The sequence below is a fragment of the Giardia intestinalis genome, chromosome 4 (assembly GCF_000002435.2).
Source record: "Giardia intestinalis strain WB C6 chromosome 4, whole genome shotgun sequence".
Taxonomy (NCBI): domain Eukaryota; phylum Fornicata; order Diplomonadida; family Hexamitidae; genus Giardia; species Giardia duodenalis.
Genome location: NC_051859.1, coordinates 846,043 through 864,472, shown reverse-complemented (window position 1 = coordinate 864,472; position 18,430 = coordinate 846,043). Strand labels below are relative to the sequence as shown.

Here is an 18,430-nt window from a genome sequence, read left to right as displayed (position 1 = left end):
TCCTTGGTCACCCTCTCTGTCCCGGTGTACACAGCTCTTTCAGGTGGCTGTCCCGGGTGCGGGGTGCGCGCCTGGCTACAGCGGGGGCACGGGGGAGCAGGAGGCCACAGGAGAGACCGGAGTGCTCGAGGGATCCTCGGTGGCTGCCCCCGTGTCCCCTGCAGGGCTCCGTCCACGCGCCCCTCCGCGCCCTCTCTGCGCCCCTCCCCCGTGTGCCCCCTGCCTCCACCCTCTGGCAGGGTGACACAGCCACCCTGCACCGCCTCTGGGGCCTCCTGGCTGCTCTGCTGCCCTCTCCGCAGCGGTCTCCCCCGACGGCCTCCCAGCGGTGCTGTGCGGCACACACGGGCGTCCCTCTGCACGAGGAAGACCCGGCCGTGGGCGTGCACGTGTCCTCCGGCGGCCCCTCGGACCTTCCTGCACGACCTCACTCTTCTCTTTCCGCGCTCCCTGTCTGTCTGCCACACACACCAGCAAAGCAGTTTCTCGGCGCGCCCCGCCCTGCGCTCTGCAGGTGCGTCCCACAGGCCCGGGCTGGAGTCAAGCTCAAAAGGGTCTTCTTGCCCCGCTGGCCGGCCCTCGCCCGTTCCCGAGGCTGGAGGCTCGCGGAGGCGCGGCTCGGGACAGTGGGATCCTCGTTGGTCCATTCATGCACGTCGGAAATTGCCCGACGAGGCATTTGGCTACCTTAAGAGAGTCATAGTTACTCCCGCCGTTTACCAGGGCTTCGGCGGATCGCTTCACAGTGACGGTCGTGGCACTGGGCAGAAATCACGTCGCGCCAGCGCCGGGTGCGGCCCTCGCGACGCTGTGTTTCTAGTAAACAGTCGGGATCCCCGCGTCCGTTCCAGTTCTGACCCGGCGCGCCGTCAGAGCCACTCCTTTTCCCGAGGTTACGGAGCCGGCTTGCCGACTTCCCTGAGCCGCGTTCGCTCTCGCGCTAGAGGCTGCTGGCCCCGGAGTCCTGCTGCGTGGTGGGGCTGTGAGATGTAAAGTCTGATGTAGAGACGATCGCTGTTTACTCTGGCTACTTCGAGAGGATCGCTAGTATCTCTTCATTTCCCTCGGCTGTGTTCAAGAGCTTCCTCCTGTCTATGTTCTTCTCCTTCTCTAGGAGTAGCTTAACACACTCTAGGTGGCCATACCTTACTGCGAACATGAGGGCTGTCGAACCACCATTGTTCTGCATCCCACCCTCCTTCTCTAGCAATATTCTAGTGCAGTCTGTATGACCATACTGTGTTGCACTCATGAGGGCTGTCTGGCCGTCACTCCTTTGCATACCCCCTTCCTTTTCCAGGAGTACTTCCACTATCCTTGTATAGCCATTCTGTGCTGCACTCATGAGAGCTGTCCATCCATACTTATTCTGTACCCCGCCCTCCTTCTTTACTAGTAGTCTAACACAGTCTGTGTGACCATTCTCCGCTGCCCTTATGAGGGCTGTCGAACCATAACTTGTCTGCATCCCGCCCTCCTTCTCCACGAGCAGTTCCACTATCCTTGTGTGACCACGTGCTGCTGCTATCATCAGCGCCGTTCCACCGTATATAATCAGCTTGCCTATCCTGACATCCCCCGTCGCTTTCTGTCCCCCCTGGAGAGGAAGGAGGGCCTTCACAGCCATCAGATCGTTTCTGTCAACAGCTCGCATGAGCGCTGTGACGCCATTCTCATCTGTGGGATCGAGGAGCTCGACGATTTCCCTGTATCCTTTCCTTGCAGCAATCACCAGCGCAGTCTCGCCGTCGCTGTTCTTCACGTCTCTCTCATGGAAGTGCCTCCTCACCATGGTAACGTCTCCAGTGAAGGCCGCGCACATGAGCGGGGTCCACGAGGGGGCCTCATGCTCGCGAAGAAGCAGAGCTATGTCTGCGTGCTGATTCTTGAGGGCGTGCATGAACGCTGTGTCCCCATTGCTATCCTTTATTCCTTTCTGAACTGGTATAAGCAGCCTTACCATCCCAGTGTCCCCTCTGGCTGCGGCTCTCATGAGTGCCGTGACGCCCTTCTCATCTGTGGGGTCCTCGTAGGGAATGATCATCTCGGCAACCCCTAAGTGGCCATTCTCGAGAGCATGGTATAGGGCGTTGTGATGTTGCTTATCTTTCAGCCCCTTCTCATGATCAAGAAGGAGCTTTACCACTTCAAGGCTCCCTTGCTGTGTGGCCATCATCAGGGCGGTGCGGCCGTTGTTGTCTCTCCTCCAGTACTCGTAAGGAGCGAGGATCCTAGCCGCCCCAGGGTGGCCGTTGTGTGCGGCGTGCATGAGCGCAGTCCAGCCGTTCCTATCCTGGAGGCCATTCCCCCTCTCAACAAGCAGCCTGACAGGGCCAACGTGCCCTTGCTGGGCCGCGTGCATAAGGGCCGTCATCCCCTGCTCGTCGCGCTGGCCGATGCCAATCCCTTCGCTGACCAGCATCCGGACAGTCTCCATGTCATTCGTGTGTGCAGCACGGATCAGTTGAGGCAGCGCAGAGAGGTTGATCTGGGAGCTACTCGTGTTCATCCCACCACTAAATTCTGTGAATCTATTCTCTAGTGCCTTAATCATGGCCAGATGCTCCTTGCACTGATCTTCAAGTGCGTCCTTGAGAGAGGCAGTCTCGGTTGACTGAGACACCATCTCAGTAGACCTGGCGTCGAGGGCTGCCTCAAGAGTAGCAATCCTAGCGTTAGCACTGTTCAGAGCGGCCTTCAGGGATCCGCATTCGTACTTCAGCATCGCGTACTGAGCCCCCAGCTCACCAACTGGGATGTCAGCCGCAGTGAGCGTCTCGTGCAGCTCCCTGGCTGTCAGTCTTTCCTCTGGCTCCAGCACGAATATCCTCTCCAGAACACTCTTTATGAAGCCATCGGTGACACTGCTCAGGTCCGGCCTCCACCTGTCGACGAAGACGTCTTTTGGGTCTTTACCTTTCAGGAAGTCCGGTCTCCTCAGAGTGGCCATCTCGTAGAGGATGACCCCGAGGCTCCACACATCGGAGGCGGGGCTGGGCTCGTTGTGGAGGAGCATCTCGGGGGCCATGTATACTGCCATGCCTGCAATGGTGCTCTCACTCCACAATGTGTTTCTGCAGAGGCCGAAGTCGGCGATGACGAAGCGCTCCCCGTCTGCGCTGATGAGGACGTTGGCAGGCCTGAGGTCGCAGTGGACAAGCCCATTAGCACCTACCCCGCTGAGACCATGAAGATAGGCGAGGGCGGCGGCGAGCTGTTTCATGACGGAGAGGATCACGCCGGCAGACACGGGGATCTTCCTTCGTTTGTGCTCGGTGAGGAGGCGCTCGAGGGTCCTGTCGTGCCGGTCCGTGACGACGTAGATGAGGCCCTCGTCCTCGACTACTTGGTGGTGCTTGAGGACCCCCGGGTGGGAGAGGGTAAGGATGACGGTCAATCTTGTCTTGATGGCGTCCAGATCCCCCTTGTCCAGGCCATCGAGGAGGATCTCCTGCACAGCGAGGTTTGGATAGCCCTCGAGGGAGTAGACTACAGCTGCGGCGTCTCTTCTTAACACACTGCCCAGCCGCTCGCGAAGGTCCTCAAAGGTGAACTGTGGGATGGCGAGGGCCGCCGCTGAGGGGCTGACTGTGTGGTCATCACCGTCGGTCATGATAGCTTTATTTCAAAAACAGGGTCAAGTATTGGGCTGAACGAGTGATTGGGCCACACTGGATTCGTCGACGCATTTACTACCTAAGTCACGCCTTCCCTCTACAGAGGAACCACCAGCAGAGGAAGCCCACGAGGCCCCCCACGACAGCGATGACAGCGACGGAGATGCCAGCTATGGCCCCCGTGGAGAGCCCGCTCCTATTACTGCTAGAAGACACACAGGAGGCCCCACTGCTGTCTAGACTGTATCCATCACTGCACTCCCCACACACATCATCCACCACACAGTGCTTGCAATCACCCACATAGCACTATCACCCCATCACTGTGCAGCATTCACTACCTAAGTGTACAGTTAAATCTACGCCTTGCCCCGGCAGAGGAACCACCAACACAAGAATCCCACGAGGCCCCCAACGACAATGACAGCGGCCACAGCAATGCCTGCAATAGCGCCGGTAGAAAGGCCGCTACTCTTGTTTGTGTTAGAAGGGACACACGTCTGCCCGTCCGGCGAGGGCTGGTGCGTGCTCTTGCACTCGCAGAACTCACCGCTCTCTGTGCTCACGTCAGGAGGGCACTGCGGGATGCAGCCCTTCTTGTCCGGCCTGACCTTCTCTCCGCCCGTCGCACAGCTTGTGCAGGTCTGCTCGCTCCCAGTCGTTGTGCACGTCGCACAGCCGGGTATCTCTGGATTGCAGGCCCCTGTCTTCGGGACACACGTCTGCCCGTCCGGCGAGGGCTGGTGCGTGCTCTTGCACTCGCAGAACTCACCGCTCTCTGTGCTCACGTCAGGAGGGCACTGCGGGATGCAGCCCTTCTTGTCCGGCCTGACCTTCTCTCCGCCCGTCGCACAGCTTGTGCAGGTCTGCTCGCTCCCAGTCGTTGTGCACGTCGCACAGCCGGGTATCTCTGGATTGCAGGCCCCTGTCTTCGGGACACACGTCTGCCCGTCCGGCGAGGGCTGGTGCGTGCTCTTGCACTCGCAGAACTCACCGCTCTCTGTGCTCACGTCAGGAGGGCACTGCGGGATGCAGCCCTTCTTGTCCGGCCTGACCTTCTCTCCGCCCGTCGCACAGCTTGTGCAGGTCTGCTCGCTCCCAGTCGTTGTGCACGTCGCACAGCCGGGTATCTCTGGATTGCAGGCCCCTGTCTTCGGGACACACGTCTGCCCGTCCGGCGAGGGCTGGTGCGTGCTCTTGCACTCGCAGAACTCACCGCTCTCTGTGCTCACGTCAGGAGGGCACTGCGGGATGCAGCCCTTCTTGTCCGGCCTGACCTTCTCTCCGCCCGTCGCACAGCTTGTGCAGGTCTGCTCGCTCCCAGTCGTTGTGCACGTCGCACAGCCGGGTATCTCTGGATTGCAGGCCCCTGTCTTCGGGACACACGTCTGCCCGTCCGGCGAGGGCTGGTGCGTGCTCTTGCACTCGCAGAACTCACCGCTCTCTGTGCTCACGTCAGGAGGGCACTGCGGGATGCAGCCCTTCTTGTCCGGCCTGACCTTCTCTCCGCCCGTCGCACAGCTTGTGCAGGTCTGCTCGCTCCCAGTCGTTGTGCACGTCGCACAGCCGGGTATCTCTGGATTGCAGGCCCCTGTCTTCGGGACACACGTCTGCCCGTCCGGCGAGGGCTGGTGCGTGCTCTTGCACTCGCAGAACTCACCGCTCTCTGTGCTCACGTCAGGAGGGCACTGCGGGATGCAGCCCTTCTTGTCCGGCCTGACCTTCTCTCCGCCCGTCGCACAGCTTGTGCAGGTCTGCTCGCTCCCAGTCGTTGTGCACGTCGCACAGCCGGGTATCTCTGGATTGCAGGCCCCTGTCTTCGGGACACACGTCTGCCCGTCCGGCGAGGGCTGGTGCGTGCTCTTGCACTCGCAGAACTCACCGCTCTCTGTGCTCACGTCAGGAGGGCACTGCGGGATGCAGCCCTTCTTGTCCGGCCTGACCTTCTCTCCGCCCGTCGCACAGCTTGTGCAGGTCTGCTCGCTCCCAGTCGTTGTGCACGTCGCACAGCCGGGTATCTCTGGATTGCAGGCCCCTGTCTTCGGGACACACGTCTGCCCGTCCGGCGAGGGCTGGTGCGTGCTCTTGCACTCGCAGAACTCACCGCTCTCTGTGCTCACGTCAGGAGGGCACTGCGGGATGCAGCCCTTCTTGTCCGGCCTGACCTTCTCTCCGCCCGTCGCACAGCTTGTGCAGGTCTGCTCGCTCCCAGTCGTTGTGCACGTCGCACAGCCGGGTATCTCTGGATTGCAGGCCCCTGTCTTCGGGACACACGTCTGCCCGTCCGGCGAGGGCTGGTGCGTGCTCTTGCACTCGCAGAACTCACCGCTCTCTGTGCTCACGTCAGGAGGGCACTGCGGGATGCAGCCCTTCTTGTCCGGCCTGACCTTCTCTCCGCCCGTCGCACAGCTTGTGCAGGTCTGCTCGCTCCCAGTCGTTGTGCACGTCGCACAGCCGGGTATCTCTGGATTGCAGGCCCCTGTCTTCGGGACACACGTCTGCCCGTCCGGCGAGGGCTGGTGCGTGCTCTTGCACTCGCAGAACTCACCGCTCTCTGTGCTCACGTCAGGAGGGCACTGCGGGATGCAGCCCTTCTTGTCCGGCCTGACCTTCTCTCCGCCCGTCGCACAGCTTGTGCAGGTCTGCTCGCTCCCAGTCGTTGTGCACGTCGCACAGCCGGGTATCTCTGGATTGCAGGCCCCTGTCTTCGGGACACACGTCTGCCCGTCCGGCGAGGGCTGGTGCGTGCTCTTGCACTCGCAGAACTCACCGCTCTCTGTGCTCACGTCAGGAGGGCACTGCGGGATGCAGCCCTTCTTGTCCGGCCTGACCTTCTCTCCGCCCGTCGCACAGCTTGTGCAGGTCTGCTCGCTCCCAGTCGTTGTGCACGTCGCACAGCCGGGTATCTCTGGATTGCAGGCCCCTGTCTTCGGGACACACGTCTGCCCGTCCGGCGAGGGCTGGTGCGTGCTCTTGCACTCGCAGAACTCACCGCTCTCTGTGCTCACGTCAGGAGGGCACTGCGGGATGCAGCCCTTCTTGTCCGGCCTGACCTTCTCTCCGCCCGTCGCACAGCTTGTGCAGGTCTGCTCGCTCCCAGTCGTTGTGCACGTCGCACAGCCGGGTATCTCTGGATTGCAGGCCCCTGTCTTCGGGACACACGTCTGCCCGTCCGGCGAGGGCTGGTGCGTGCTCTTGCACTCGCAGAACTCACCGCTCTCTGTGCTCACGTCAGGAGGGCACTGCGGGATGCAGCCCTTCTTGTCCGGCCTGACCTTCTCTCCGCCCGTCGCACAGCTTGTGCAGGTCTGCTCGCTCCCAGTCGTTGTGCACGTCGCACAGCCGGGTATCTCTGGATTGCAGGCCCCTGTCTTCGGGACACACGTCTGCCCGTCCGGCGAGGGCTGGTGCGTGCTCTTGCACTCGCAGAACTCACCGCTCTCTGTGCTCACGTCAGGAGGGCACTGCGGGATGCAGCCCTTCTTGTCCGGCCTGACCTTCTCTCCGCCCGTCGCACAGCTTGTGCAGGTCTGCTCGCTCCCAGTCGTTGTGCACGTCGCACAGCCGGGTATCTCTGGATTGCAGGCCCCTGTCTTCGGGACACACGTCTGCCCGTCCGGCGAGGGCTGGTGCGTGCTCTTGCACTCGCAGAACTCACCGCTCTCTGTGCTCACGTCAGGAGGGCACTGCGGGATGCAGCCCTTCTTGTCCGGCCTGACCTTCTCTCCGCCCGTCGCACAGCTTGTGCAGGTCTGCTCGCTCCCAGTCGTTGTGCACGTCGCACAGCCGGGTATCTCTGGATTGCAGGCCCCTGTCTTCGGGACACACGTCTGCCCGTCCGGCGAGGGCTGGTGCGTGCTCTTGCACTCGCAGAACTCACCGCTCTCTGTGCTCACGTCAGGAGGGCACTGCGGGATGCAGCCCTTCTTGTCCGGCCTGACCTTCTCTCCGCCCGTCGCACAGCTTGTGCAGGTCTGCTCGCTCCCAGTCGTTGTGCACGTCGCACAGCCGGGTATCTCTGGATTGCAGGCCCCTGTCTTCGGGACACACGTCTGCCCGTCCGGCGAGGGCTGGTGCGTGCTCTTGCACTCGCAGAACTCACCGCTCTCTGTGCTCACGTCAGGAGGGCACTGCGGGATGCAGCCCTTCTTGTCCGGCCTGACCTTCTCTCCGCCCGTCGCACAGCTTGTGCAGGTCTGCTCGCTCCCAGTCGTTGTGCACGTCGCACAGCCGGGTATCTCTGGATTGCAGGCCCCTGTCTTCGGGACACACGTCTGCCCGTCCGGCGAGGGCTGGTGCGTGCTCTTGCACTCGCAGAACTCACCGCTCTCTGTGCTCACGTCAGGAGGGCACTGCGGGATGCAGCCCTTCTTGTCCGGCCTGACCTTCTCTCCGCCCGTCGCACAGCTTGTGCAGGTCTGCTCGCTCCCAGTCGTTGTGCACGTCGCACAGCCGGGTATCTCTGGATTGCAGGCCCCTGTCTTCGGGACACACGTCTGCCCGTCCGGCGAGGGCTGGTGCGTGCTCTTGCACTCGCAGAACTCACCGCTCTCTGTGCTCACGTCAGGAGGGCACTGCGGGATGCAGCCCTTCTTGTCCGGCCTGACCTTCTCTCCGCCCGTCGCACAGCTTGTGCAGGTCTGCTCGCTCCCAGTCGTTGTGCACGTCGCACAGCCGGGTATCTCTGGATTGCAGGCCCCTGTCTTCGGGACACACGTCTGCCCGTCCGGCGAGGGCTGGTGCGTGCTCTTGCACTCGCAGAACTCACCGCTCTCTGTGCTCACGTCAGGAGGGCACTGCGGGATGCAGCCCTTCTTGTCCGGCCTGACCTTCTCTCCGCCCGTCGCACAGCTTGTGCAGGTCTGCTCGCTCCCAGTCGTTGTGCACGTCGCACAGCCGGGTATCTCTGGATTGCAGGCCCCTGTCTTCGGGACACACGTCTGCCCGTCCGGCGAGGGCTGGTGCGTGCTCTTGCACTCGCAGAACTCACCGCTCTCTGTGCTCACGTCAGGAGGGCACTGCGGGATGCAGCCCTTCTTGTCCGGCCTGACCTTCTCTCCGCCCGTCGCACAGCTTGTGCAGGTCTGCTCGCTCCCAGTCGTTGTGCACGTCGCACAGCCGGGTATCTCTGGATTGCAGGCCCCTGTCTTCGGGACACACGTCTGCCCGTCCGGCGAGGGCTGGTGCGTGCTCTTGCACTCGCAGAACTCACCGCTCTCTGTGCTCACGTCAGGAGGGCACTGCGGGATGCAGCCCTTCTTGTCCGGCCTGACCTTCTCTCCGCCCGTCGCACAGCTTGTGCAGGTCTGCTCGCTCCCAGTCGTTGTGCACGTCGCACAGCCGGGTATCTCTGGATTGCAGGCCCCTGTCTTCGGGACACACGTCTGCCCGTCCGGCGAGGGCTGGTGCGTGCTCTTGCACTCGCAGAACTCACCGCTCTCTGTGCTCACGTCAGGAGGGCACTGCGGGATGCAGCCCTTCTTGTCCGGCCTGACCTTCTCTCCGCCCGTCGCACAGCTTGTGCAGGTCTGCTCGCTCCCAGTCGTTGTGCACGTCGCACAGCCGGGTATCTCTGGATTGCAGGCCCCTGTCTTCGGGACACACGTCTGCCCGTCCGGCGAGGGCTGGTGCGTGCTCTTGCACTCGCAGAACTCACCGCTCTCTGTGCTCACGTCAGGAGGGCACTGCGGGATGCAGCCCTTCTTGTCCGGCCTGACCTTCTCTCCGCCCGTCGCACAGCTTGTGCAGGTCTGCTCGCTCCCAGTCGTTGTGCACGTCGCACAGCCGGGTATCTCTGGATTGCAGGCCCCTGTCTTCGGGACACACGTCTGCCCGTCCGGCGAGGGCTGGTGCGTGCTCTTGCACTCGCAGAACTCACCGCTCTCTGTGCTCACGTCAGGAGGGCACTGCGGGATGCAGCCCTTCTTGTCCGGCCTGACCTTCTCTCCGCCCGTCGCACAGCTTGTGCAGGTCTGCTCGCTCCCAGTCGTTGTGCACGTCGCACAGCCGGGTATCTCTGGATTGCAGGCCCCTGTCTTCGGGACACACGTCTGCCCGTCCGGCGAGGGCTGGTGCGTGCTCTTGCACTCGCAGAACTCACCGCTCTCTGTGCTCACGTCAGGAGGGCACTGCGGGATGCAGCCCTTCTTGTCCGGCCTGACCTTCTCTCCGCCCGTCGCACAGCTTGTGCAGGTCTGCTCGCTCCCAGTCGTTGTGCACGTCGCACAGCCGGGTATCTCTGGATTGCAGGCCGTTTTCGGGACGATTCCTGCTAGAACCGTTGTGCACGCTAAAAGAATTACTGCTAACATTAAGTTTAAGCTTACACTCGATTATCATTCTCTTCAATTAAGCTTGTAATCAATCCAGAAGTTGTAGACAAACCACTGTTACCTTTTGATAAATCAATTAGATGGAAAAGAATAAAATCAGGAGCACGCCAACCGGAGGCCAGCTGATAGCGCAGTTCCCCCTGGCTTCAGTAGGAACAGGACCAGTGAGGGCCAGGCTCAGATCGCACCTCTCCTGTGGAATGATTGGTCGGGGTGCACTCTTGTACATTGCTGTGGAGTATTCGTTGGCTTCCTCTGCAGAGGCAAGGTGTAGATTTAGATAGCAAACGCGTCCCTTGTACAACCTGCTCTCCCAGCCAGGCACCGACTCCGAGATCTCTGTGCATGCGGAACCAGGAAATCCTAAGTGAGCAGCGATGCTCCTCCTGCTCCAGTAGCACAGCTGCTAGCATCTCCTCTCCAGGGGCTTTTGCTCCCTGGCCACAGCCTTCTGTGCTCTCTTGCGGTCCCTGGAGGAGATACCGGGTCCGTGGAAGCGTGGACCAACGGAGGCAAGCCCATGAGACTCTCTAGCCTGGTGTGTGCATAGCTCTGATCTCGTGTACTAAATACTACTAAAGTTCCCACCGCATAACAAGGTGCCAGGGGGTTCAGAAGGCAGCCAGCCCTCCCAGATCTGGACAAGAGGGAAGAACCACCCAAAGCGTGCTGCCTCCTGAGCCAGTGAACTAGGACTCCTATCATCCCAGATCATCATAGTGCTACCACTGTCCACTATGGAAGTACTTGGACCCACAGTGCCTGAGGTTGTTGGTGCAGGCGGCAAAGGGCTCTTCATAGTGGGCTACCATCAGTGGAAGGAACGGGAGCCTGGGTGTCTTGTCCTTCTGCCAGTGATTGGCACCCTTTGTTGTGGGCACTAGGGTGGCGGGATCTCCCACCTGCTGACAAGGAGCCAGGTGATGCTCGCTTGTCATCGTCAACCCGGGCTGCGGCTGGCCCTGGGCAGATAGACAGTGAGCACAGGGATCCCGTCCCCCACCGTAAAACACGCCACACAGAGAGGGTGTGGTAGTTCGATGCATCTCCCCACGCTGCACAACCAAAGAAAAACGGCCTTTTGGTGTGTAGCTCTGGGAGCCTGCAGAGCCCAACCGAGGGGACTACATCCTGGTGCTGACTTCTGATACGGTTCGGTAGAGGCCAGCTCGATGCTCGCAAGCTTGTGAGAAGCACCAGGGCCGGCACATGCACCTGGACAGCAACGCAGACACACATCTCGGATGCAACTCCGCTAAGGATCTTGCGAGGGGTCGGCCTGGGTCAGTGGTGGAAGGACTTTGCGCAAGCGCTCCATGCATCAGGGCCACTCGAGACCACAAAAGCTCGGTGGTGCCGGCACACGTGTGAACGCGAGACGGTGGGAAAGAGCCGCGTGGTGACTTATGGATGGAAAGGCTGGGCGCGCATAACAATACGCCCATGAGAGCTATGCACAGCGCAGTGGCCCGGCTGGCTCCTCTCGTAATACGGAGCATCGGCTGCGGGCATGTGCTCTTGAAGAGTGGGGGGCATCCAGATGAGTAGTGCAGACGTGAGTGCAACTGGCGGCGCTCAGAGTCTGCATTGAGTGGACAAGTAGGGGACAAGAGCTTATGGCACCACCTGGTCGATGGACGACTCAGGATGTGTGACGTACAGCAATCCTTCGACAGGAGGTGATGATTGCCCGACAGGTGCCCCAGGGTAGCTGTGTAGATTGGGTCCTGGTGGTGGTCTGCCACAGGAGGACGCAGGCAGTATCTGTTTGGATAGTAGATACGCTGACCGCCACCGGTTTGCACAGTACACCTCTACAATCGATCCCAGCCTGTATAAGGAAAGAAAGCGAATGTTCTCGGTTTCAGACAGAGCAGACCCCGATAAATACTATGCTGCTACAAACACATAAAATCAAAATGCAGCGTCCGTCTCATCTGCAGACCCCACAGCCCTTCCATGCTCAGAAGCCGGGGAGGCACTACAGGCGTCCTTTGTGCAACCCGGGCCGATGGCTGGACTCGCTAGTGCTAATCCTATCTCCCAGGCCCGCCGGCCACCCCTGCCTTCTCTCCGGGAACTGCCGCGTACGGATAGCCTCCTCGGCTGAGGCGTATCACCATGGACCAAACACTAAGGCGAGCGCGGCCGGAGACGGACACCTCGCAGTTGTCCAACGCTAGCGGCGAGTATGCAAATGAGTGTGCGGCCTTGACAAGTGCGCTGTGATCCAGGTTCCCGGCAGGTTAGGCCCATAGCAGCTGGTGCGCAGGTCGCTGGTCTATCTTGGAGGGCGGCGGGCGTCCCTGCTGCAACCAGCACTTGCCTTGCCAGTAGCGATGGCCCAGGTCGTGGTATCTGGTCCACGCTGGATGTCACGCAAGGATGCGCATATTGCTCGAGAGGACCAGCACGGCATCTGCCGGTCTACGGGCGCACGTGCCCTCCCATTGTGGCAAGCACAGGGAAGGAGTGGTCGCCAGTGGGGCAGCTAGACGTGCTGGCCGGCGCCGCCATGCACAGGTGAAGCAGCTGCCCCTCCATGAATACGCTACCCTGCCCACATAGCCGCGTCCCCTGTGCTGCTCGTGGCCATGGGTACCTGTGACACGGCAGATGCCGAAGGGCGTCGTAAGGGACCCCCATGCCCCTTATCGAGCGAGCTAGCGCGGCATAGCCGGCTCTGTGCGGGGGCGCTGCTCCGGGAGACGGCGTCCGCTATCACGGCTTCCATCTTCACGCCGAGCCTAGCGGCTGTCTGCCCGGCCGAAGGGATGCGGCCCCAGGCACGTGTTCCAATGCGCTGCGCATTAGTGACAGAGATACCCCGATGGCAACATGCCCCTCTGGCGCCCGGTCCTACCAAGCAAGCAGGCGCTGGGCAGAGTGCTTCTCCCATGCTCGCGACCCCGTGCCCTTACCATGGCCCTGTGGCGCTCCGTTCCTGGTGCTGCTGACAGAGCCCAGTTGGCCTGGCGATGCTGATGCAAAGCGCCTCCGCTGTCTTCCGGCGTCAGCCCTCCCTGGCTCCTGGCCTCCTTCGTGGAGGGGGGCCGGGAGTCTTGCTGTTTCCACTCTCCCCTATTTGCAGCTCTTATGAGAGCTGTGACACCGTTCTCATACGTGGAATCAGGATATTCTGTGACACTCCCACGCTTTGCAATTGCGGTAAGAGTAAGTACCACAATATTTTCCTCATATGATATCCTATGATTATTCACCTCATTCACAGCCGGGTTAGACGCCTTATTGAAAGGTAATGGTATTGCGGAGTAAAGGGAATAAAATAATTGCTATTTCATGCAAACGTACTACATCTTCGTTACCGGAGGAGTTATTTCCGGTATAGGAAAGGGTCTCTTTGCTGCCTCATTGGGGATGCTCATCAAGAGTTATGGATATGACGTTGTGATGCAAAAGTGCGATCCATACATAAACGTTGATCCCGGACTAATGTCCCCATATCAGCATGGTGAGGTCTTTGTTACCGACGATGGCGCAGAGACAGACTTGGACTTAGGCCACTACGAACGTTTTTTGGATACAAATCTCACCAGACTGTCTAGCGTCACTACCGGGTCTATCTATTCTACTGTGATCCAGAGGGAACGTGAGGGTGGCTACAATGGCATGACAGTGCAGGTAGTTCCTCAGATAGTTGACGAAATCAAAGCGCGGATGCGGTGCTTTGAACTGATATCTACCGTACCGGGAGAAAATTCAGAGCCTCAACGTAAGCATTCTGCTCCACTGGCCTCCACTCAAAAGCGGTTTGTGATAATAGAGATAGGGGGAACTGTCGGTGATATGGAATCAACGGCATTTCTTGAGGCTATGCGCCAGCTTATTGATGATGTGGGAAGATGCAATGCTTGTAGCTTCCATGTTAGCTACATCCCGGTACTGTCAAATGGAAAAGAACTTAAGACTAAGCCCACACAGCACTCAGTTCGGACTCTTCTGTCTGTTGGCATAAAACCAGACTTTCTTGTGTGCCGTACAGACACCCATTTGCCAAAGGAGACTATAGCTAAGTTAGCGCATTCCTGTGGTCTTTCGAAGGACCATGTTATTGAAAATTTTACCGTACAATCAATCTATCAGCTCCCATTACTTATTAAGCACGTTCCTGCACTTGTTTTTAATCTCTTTAACGTAATACCCATTAGGGCTACAGCAGAGAAAGAAGCTGAAGCAAGTCTTGATAAGTGGAGCGAGATAGTTGAAAGATTTATTCACCCGGCCACTTTATCAACAGGTGATGCTCTGGCATGCAAGGAATATGATAAGAAATCACATATCCGCATAGGCTTGGTAGGTAAGTACGTAGAGCTTCGTGACGCGTACATTTCGGTATATGAAGCGATACATCATGCAGCTGCTCACAGTAACTGCTATGTGGATATCCTTTCAATAGTGAGCGACACCTGTGAAGGAGCGGACAGAGCCTCCTCTTCTACGCCCGCACCAAAAGCACAATCCGCTGAGCCTGCTAAGTTTGAGGAGAAACTACACACCGAGACCAGTAATTTTGTTCCAGCGACGGTCACTTTGGAAAACGTAGATGCCATCATTATTCCTGGTGGATTTGGGAGCAGGGGAGTTAGCGGGAAGCTTGAAGCCATCAAATACTGTCGACAAAATAATAAGCCCATTCTTGGAATATGTCTTGGAATGCAATGCATGGCTATAGAATTTGCTAACAATGTGCTGAATCTCAAAGACGCCACCTCTACCGAATTTGATCCCGAAACCACCAATCCCGTCATAGCCACAATCATATCAGAAGATGTCAAGGCTGCAAACCCCTTGGCGGCAACACTTATTCGGGGGTCGGGAGGAAGCATGCGCTTAGGGGCATGCAATTGTACCTTGCTAAACGGAACTCTAGCGCAGAAGTGTTATCAGTGTAAGAACATTCGTGAACGGCACAGGCATAGGTATGAGTTTAATGGCAGGTACAAGACTCTATTCGAAGAAGCAGGGGTAGTGTTCAGCGGACTTTCTACGGAGAGCTCGTTAGTGGAGATCATGGAAATCCCTTCTTTGGACTTCTTTTTGGGGGTGCAATTTCATCCAGAGCTATTATCTAGGCCGCTAAAGCCTCATCCCTTGTTTGTAGGTCTTATTGGCGCTGCTTTAGCCAAAAAGAGGGGAATGTGATTAAGTAAATTGGTGACCCCTGTATTGAAATGGCCCTGAGCATAGTGTATGCAACGGTGGGTGGGACGGCCAGAAATCTAGCACACAAGATAGCAGCGCTTCTGGATTCACGAGGAATAGCCACCCAGTTGTATGACGTCAAGAATATCAGGACGCTCGAAGACTTGCCGACGGGCGACCTTCTCTACCTTACATCTACGCATGGACTCGGACAGCATCCGCAGAGTGCACACGCTTTAATGAAAAGCCTTAAGCAGCAGTCAAAACCCGGACCACGTCACTGGCTCAATAAACGCGAAGCAAATCCTCAACTTTTGGGGTCTAGTAGACGAATAGCTGTTTTAGGCATAGGATCTATCAAGTATCACCAATTCTGTGCAGCATCGCAAGATGCTGTAGCCGTGTTTAAGAGTCACAGCATTCCTACCCTTGTCGAACCCATCCACTTAGACACATCAGAGTTGGAGACAGGGTTACAGCTTTGGGTTAAAAAGTTTCTCACTGCAATTGGCACTACTGACTCCCATGTTCTGGATGTGCCGGTAAGGAAACTCGGCGAAGAAAATCTCGCCGATTTATCAGAAAACACTCTATTTGATCCCCGGATCACTGAATCTACGTTATTGTCTGCCACCATGCTCAGCAGCTTTGGATGGATTTATCATTTGCACGTTCCTAGCACTCTTTCGCCTATGCTTGTTCCAGGAGCACACATTGCAGTATACCCACGTATAGAGGAATCCATGATAAATCGTCTGCTCGATTTGGGAGTACTTACATTGCATGACACATCGATAGACTCTACTGCCTTTATACAGATCGATTCCCCTCATGATCCAGACCTTCCCGCTGATCCTATCTCGATTGTTGACTTGCTGAGTCGCGTATGTAACGTGAATGCAAAGCCATCGTACAACCTCATTTCGTTTTTAGCCCCATATGCTACTACTTCAGAGGACAAGTTCAAATTAAAGTATCTCACGGAAGACGCAGTTCTATTTGACATTCTGTCTTACCAATGGCCTACCATCTATGATTTTCTGTTGGATTTTAGCAGTCTACGGATACCTCTGGGCAAGTTTTTGCGTGTGTGTCCTCGTATCGACCCTAGACTTTACAGTGTTGCATCCTTACCTCATCCGGATGAAGATTCTAACACTGTATGCACTGTGGACCTTTTAGTAGGCAATCCAAAGCCAAGAAATGGACATTCTATCCAGAATAGTTTGGGCCCCTCGTATCTTCAACGAGCTCTTATCTCTAACGAGCCCATCCGTATTGCAATACTACAGAACCAATTTCTCAGCGATTCTGGGCTTACTATGTTACTTGGTGGAAAGACGGCACTCATTGGAGTTGCATTTGGCTCGGGTTTTGCTCCATTCCGTGCATATCATGAACTCCGTTCAGCCATAGCTAGTATGGATGGTGTGGAGACTTTAGCTCCTTACTTACTCTTATTAAGCATACCGCATGCAGAGCCGCAGCTTTTAGAGGAGCTCCGTCGAGATGTGGAGAATGGGGTCATAAACGTAGTTCTTTGCCTCACTAGAGATGATGGGACAGATAATCAAGGCAAGGGCTTAGACATAGATAGCTTCACATCAGCACACGGAACATTTTTGCACATTTACAAAGGGAAGCGTATGGGGGACGTTATCCATTCGTCATCCATTCCTGATAGATTGTTGAGAGATCTGAATAGACCGGACTTGAGTGTATATTATTGCGGGCCTGCAAATGATGCGGTTGATACATCTAATAAAGTGATTGAAAACATGGTGGGAGCAGAGAAATACCGTACAATGCGCTCTGAGAATAGAGTTCACGTTGAGGCATATTAGTACTAGAATAAGAAAGTAGGTGATCATATCCCAGTCATATCCAGAAGAAGACGGGCTATCTCAGTGTGGCCTGCTTCCTGTGCATATTGGGATGCACTTTTCCCATGATAGTCCACGATTCCTCCTTCGACAGAAGCCAGAATCCGGGTACATTCTAAGTGTCCATTAAACGCAGCACTCATCAAAGCTGTCCACCCATCATTTGCTTGGGCGCCAGCTTCGTGATCGATAAGTTGAGTCACCAAATGGATATTCCCGCGTTGGGCCGCCAGCATAAGGGCTGTCCAGCCTTCATTGTCGACAATACCAAACTCGAGGGGTATCAGTAATTCAGCGACCTTCTGGTGATCATATTGAATTGCGATCATTAAAGCCGTATGCCCCGTCTTGTTTCGGCGAGCAGCCTCAGTGTCCATTAGGGCCTCCACAACAGCCACGTGGCCAAGGTATGCTGCCCCCATCATTGCAGTCATGCAGTCATCGCTCTCATACATTCGAGTTAGGGAGGCGGTCATGAGTGCGTTTTGGTAAGGCTGGGGGACGTCCCGTAGAAGCCTCTCAAGATTGGCAGCCCTCCCCATACCAATAATGGAGCCAGGGGAGTTGCCTGGACCCCCACTATCAAATAAGCCCGTTCTAGTGACAAGAGAGCTTGACAGTCTAGATGCCTCGCTAAGAGACTGGTTTGCACTGCGAGCGTCTGTTGTATCGGCCTCCACTAGAAGAGAGTTCATATTTAGAAGCGCTAGATCCTTAGCAGCTGCCTCTTCCTTGTACAGCTTAAGTAGCTTTCTTAATTCTGCAAAATCTGACTGCACGTCCACCACGATGTTCGACGTATCCATACTAAGCAGATTGGAGTCGTCCTTTTCGCCTACCGGCGCATGCTCCTGCAGTAAATTTGGTTGAGCCTCGGAAATATAATCCGCAAGAAGCTTAGCCAGCTCCTCATAATGCTTCTCGGCTGCTATGATCAAGGCCATCCTAGAATCATAGCAGTATCGCCCATGAACGCCATCTAGGAGCTCTATAACACAATCAATCCGATTATTTTCCGCGGCTATTGTCAATGCTGTTCGTCCTCGCTTGTCAAAACTGAATCTATTATAACGTACCAACACCTGTACTGATTCCAGCGAGCCCGCCTCTGCTGCTAACATAAGGGCAGTCCTGCCATCTGGAAGTGTGTCGCGAGCCTCAAAGGGAGCCAATATCTTACATATCTCGTAGTGGTTTCCGGCCGCCGCAAGCATAATAGATGTGTAGCCCTCGCTGTTGACCATTGCATGCTCGGCTGGGGCCAGTATGTGGACAAGCTCCAAGTCGCCGTGGCGCGCCGCCCACATAAGCGCAGTCTCTCCCTTGCTGTCTCGAGACTGCTTATACTGGAATAGGTTGGTGGAAACAAGGCGGTACTCCCTGTTCGATACGGCCCTAAACCAATCCTCGACGCTGGCCAGCTGCATGCCCTCTC

The 18,430-nt window shown here is 57.2% G+C and overlaps 5 protein-coding genes and 1 pseudogene across 5 annotated transcripts; 2 read left to right on the top strand and 4 right to left on the bottom strand.

Annotated features, from left to right (window-relative positions):
• Window positions 1–520: 520 nt before the first annotated feature.
• On the bottom strand, window positions 521–972 carry GL50803_00r40011 (28S rRNA; annotated as a pseudogene).
• A 55-nt stretch (window positions 973–1,027) lies between these two features.
• GL50803_009870 (Kinase, NEK) lies at window positions 1,028–3,613 on the bottom strand (the record flags this gene model as incomplete). Its single annotated transcript, XM_001709618.1, has 1 exon — window positions 1,028–3,613. One exon carries the CDS (start codon window positions 3,611–3,613, stop codon window positions 1,028–1,030), a length of 2,586 nt encoding a protein of 861 aa, XP_001709670.1.
• A 363-nt stretch (window positions 3,614–3,976) lies between these two features.
• GL50803_0050163 (VSP) lies at window positions 3,977–9,928 on the bottom strand (the record flags this gene model as incomplete). Its single annotated transcript, XM_038046134.1, has 1 exon — window positions 3,977–9,928. The coding sequence occupies one exon, from the start codon at window positions 9,926–9,928 to the stop codon at window positions 3,977–3,979; it is 5,952 nt and encodes a 1,983-aa protein (XP_037901952.1).
• A 3,321-nt stretch (window positions 9,929–13,249) lies between these two features.
• On the top strand, window positions 13,250–15,112 carry GL50803_0017587 (CTP synthase; the record flags this gene model as incomplete). The annotated part of the gene is made up of 1 exon (XM_001709616.1): window positions 13,250–15,112. One exon carries the CDS (start codon window positions 13,250–13,252, stop codon window positions 15,110–15,112), a length of 1,863 nt encoding a protein of 620 aa, XP_001709668.1.
• Window positions 15,113–15,141: 29 nt separating this feature from the next.
• Window positions 15,142–16,956, top strand: GL50803_0091252 (GiOR-1; the record flags this gene model as incomplete). Its single annotated transcript, XM_001709615.1, has 1 exon — window positions 15,142–16,956. The coding sequence occupies one exon, from the start codon at window positions 15,142–15,144 to the stop codon at window positions 16,954–16,956; it is 1,815 nt and encodes a 604-aa protein (XP_001709667.1).
• A 23-nt stretch (window positions 16,957–16,979) lies between these two features.
• On the bottom strand, window positions 16,980–18,422 carry GL50803_0017586 (Ankyrin repeat protein 1; the record flags this gene model as incomplete). The annotated part of the gene is made up of 1 exon (XM_001709614.1): window positions 16,980–18,422. One exon carries the CDS (start codon window positions 18,420–18,422, stop codon window positions 16,980–16,982), a length of 1,443 nt encoding a protein of 480 aa, XP_001709666.1.
• Between the last annotated feature and the right edge of the window lie 8 nt (window positions 18,423–18,430).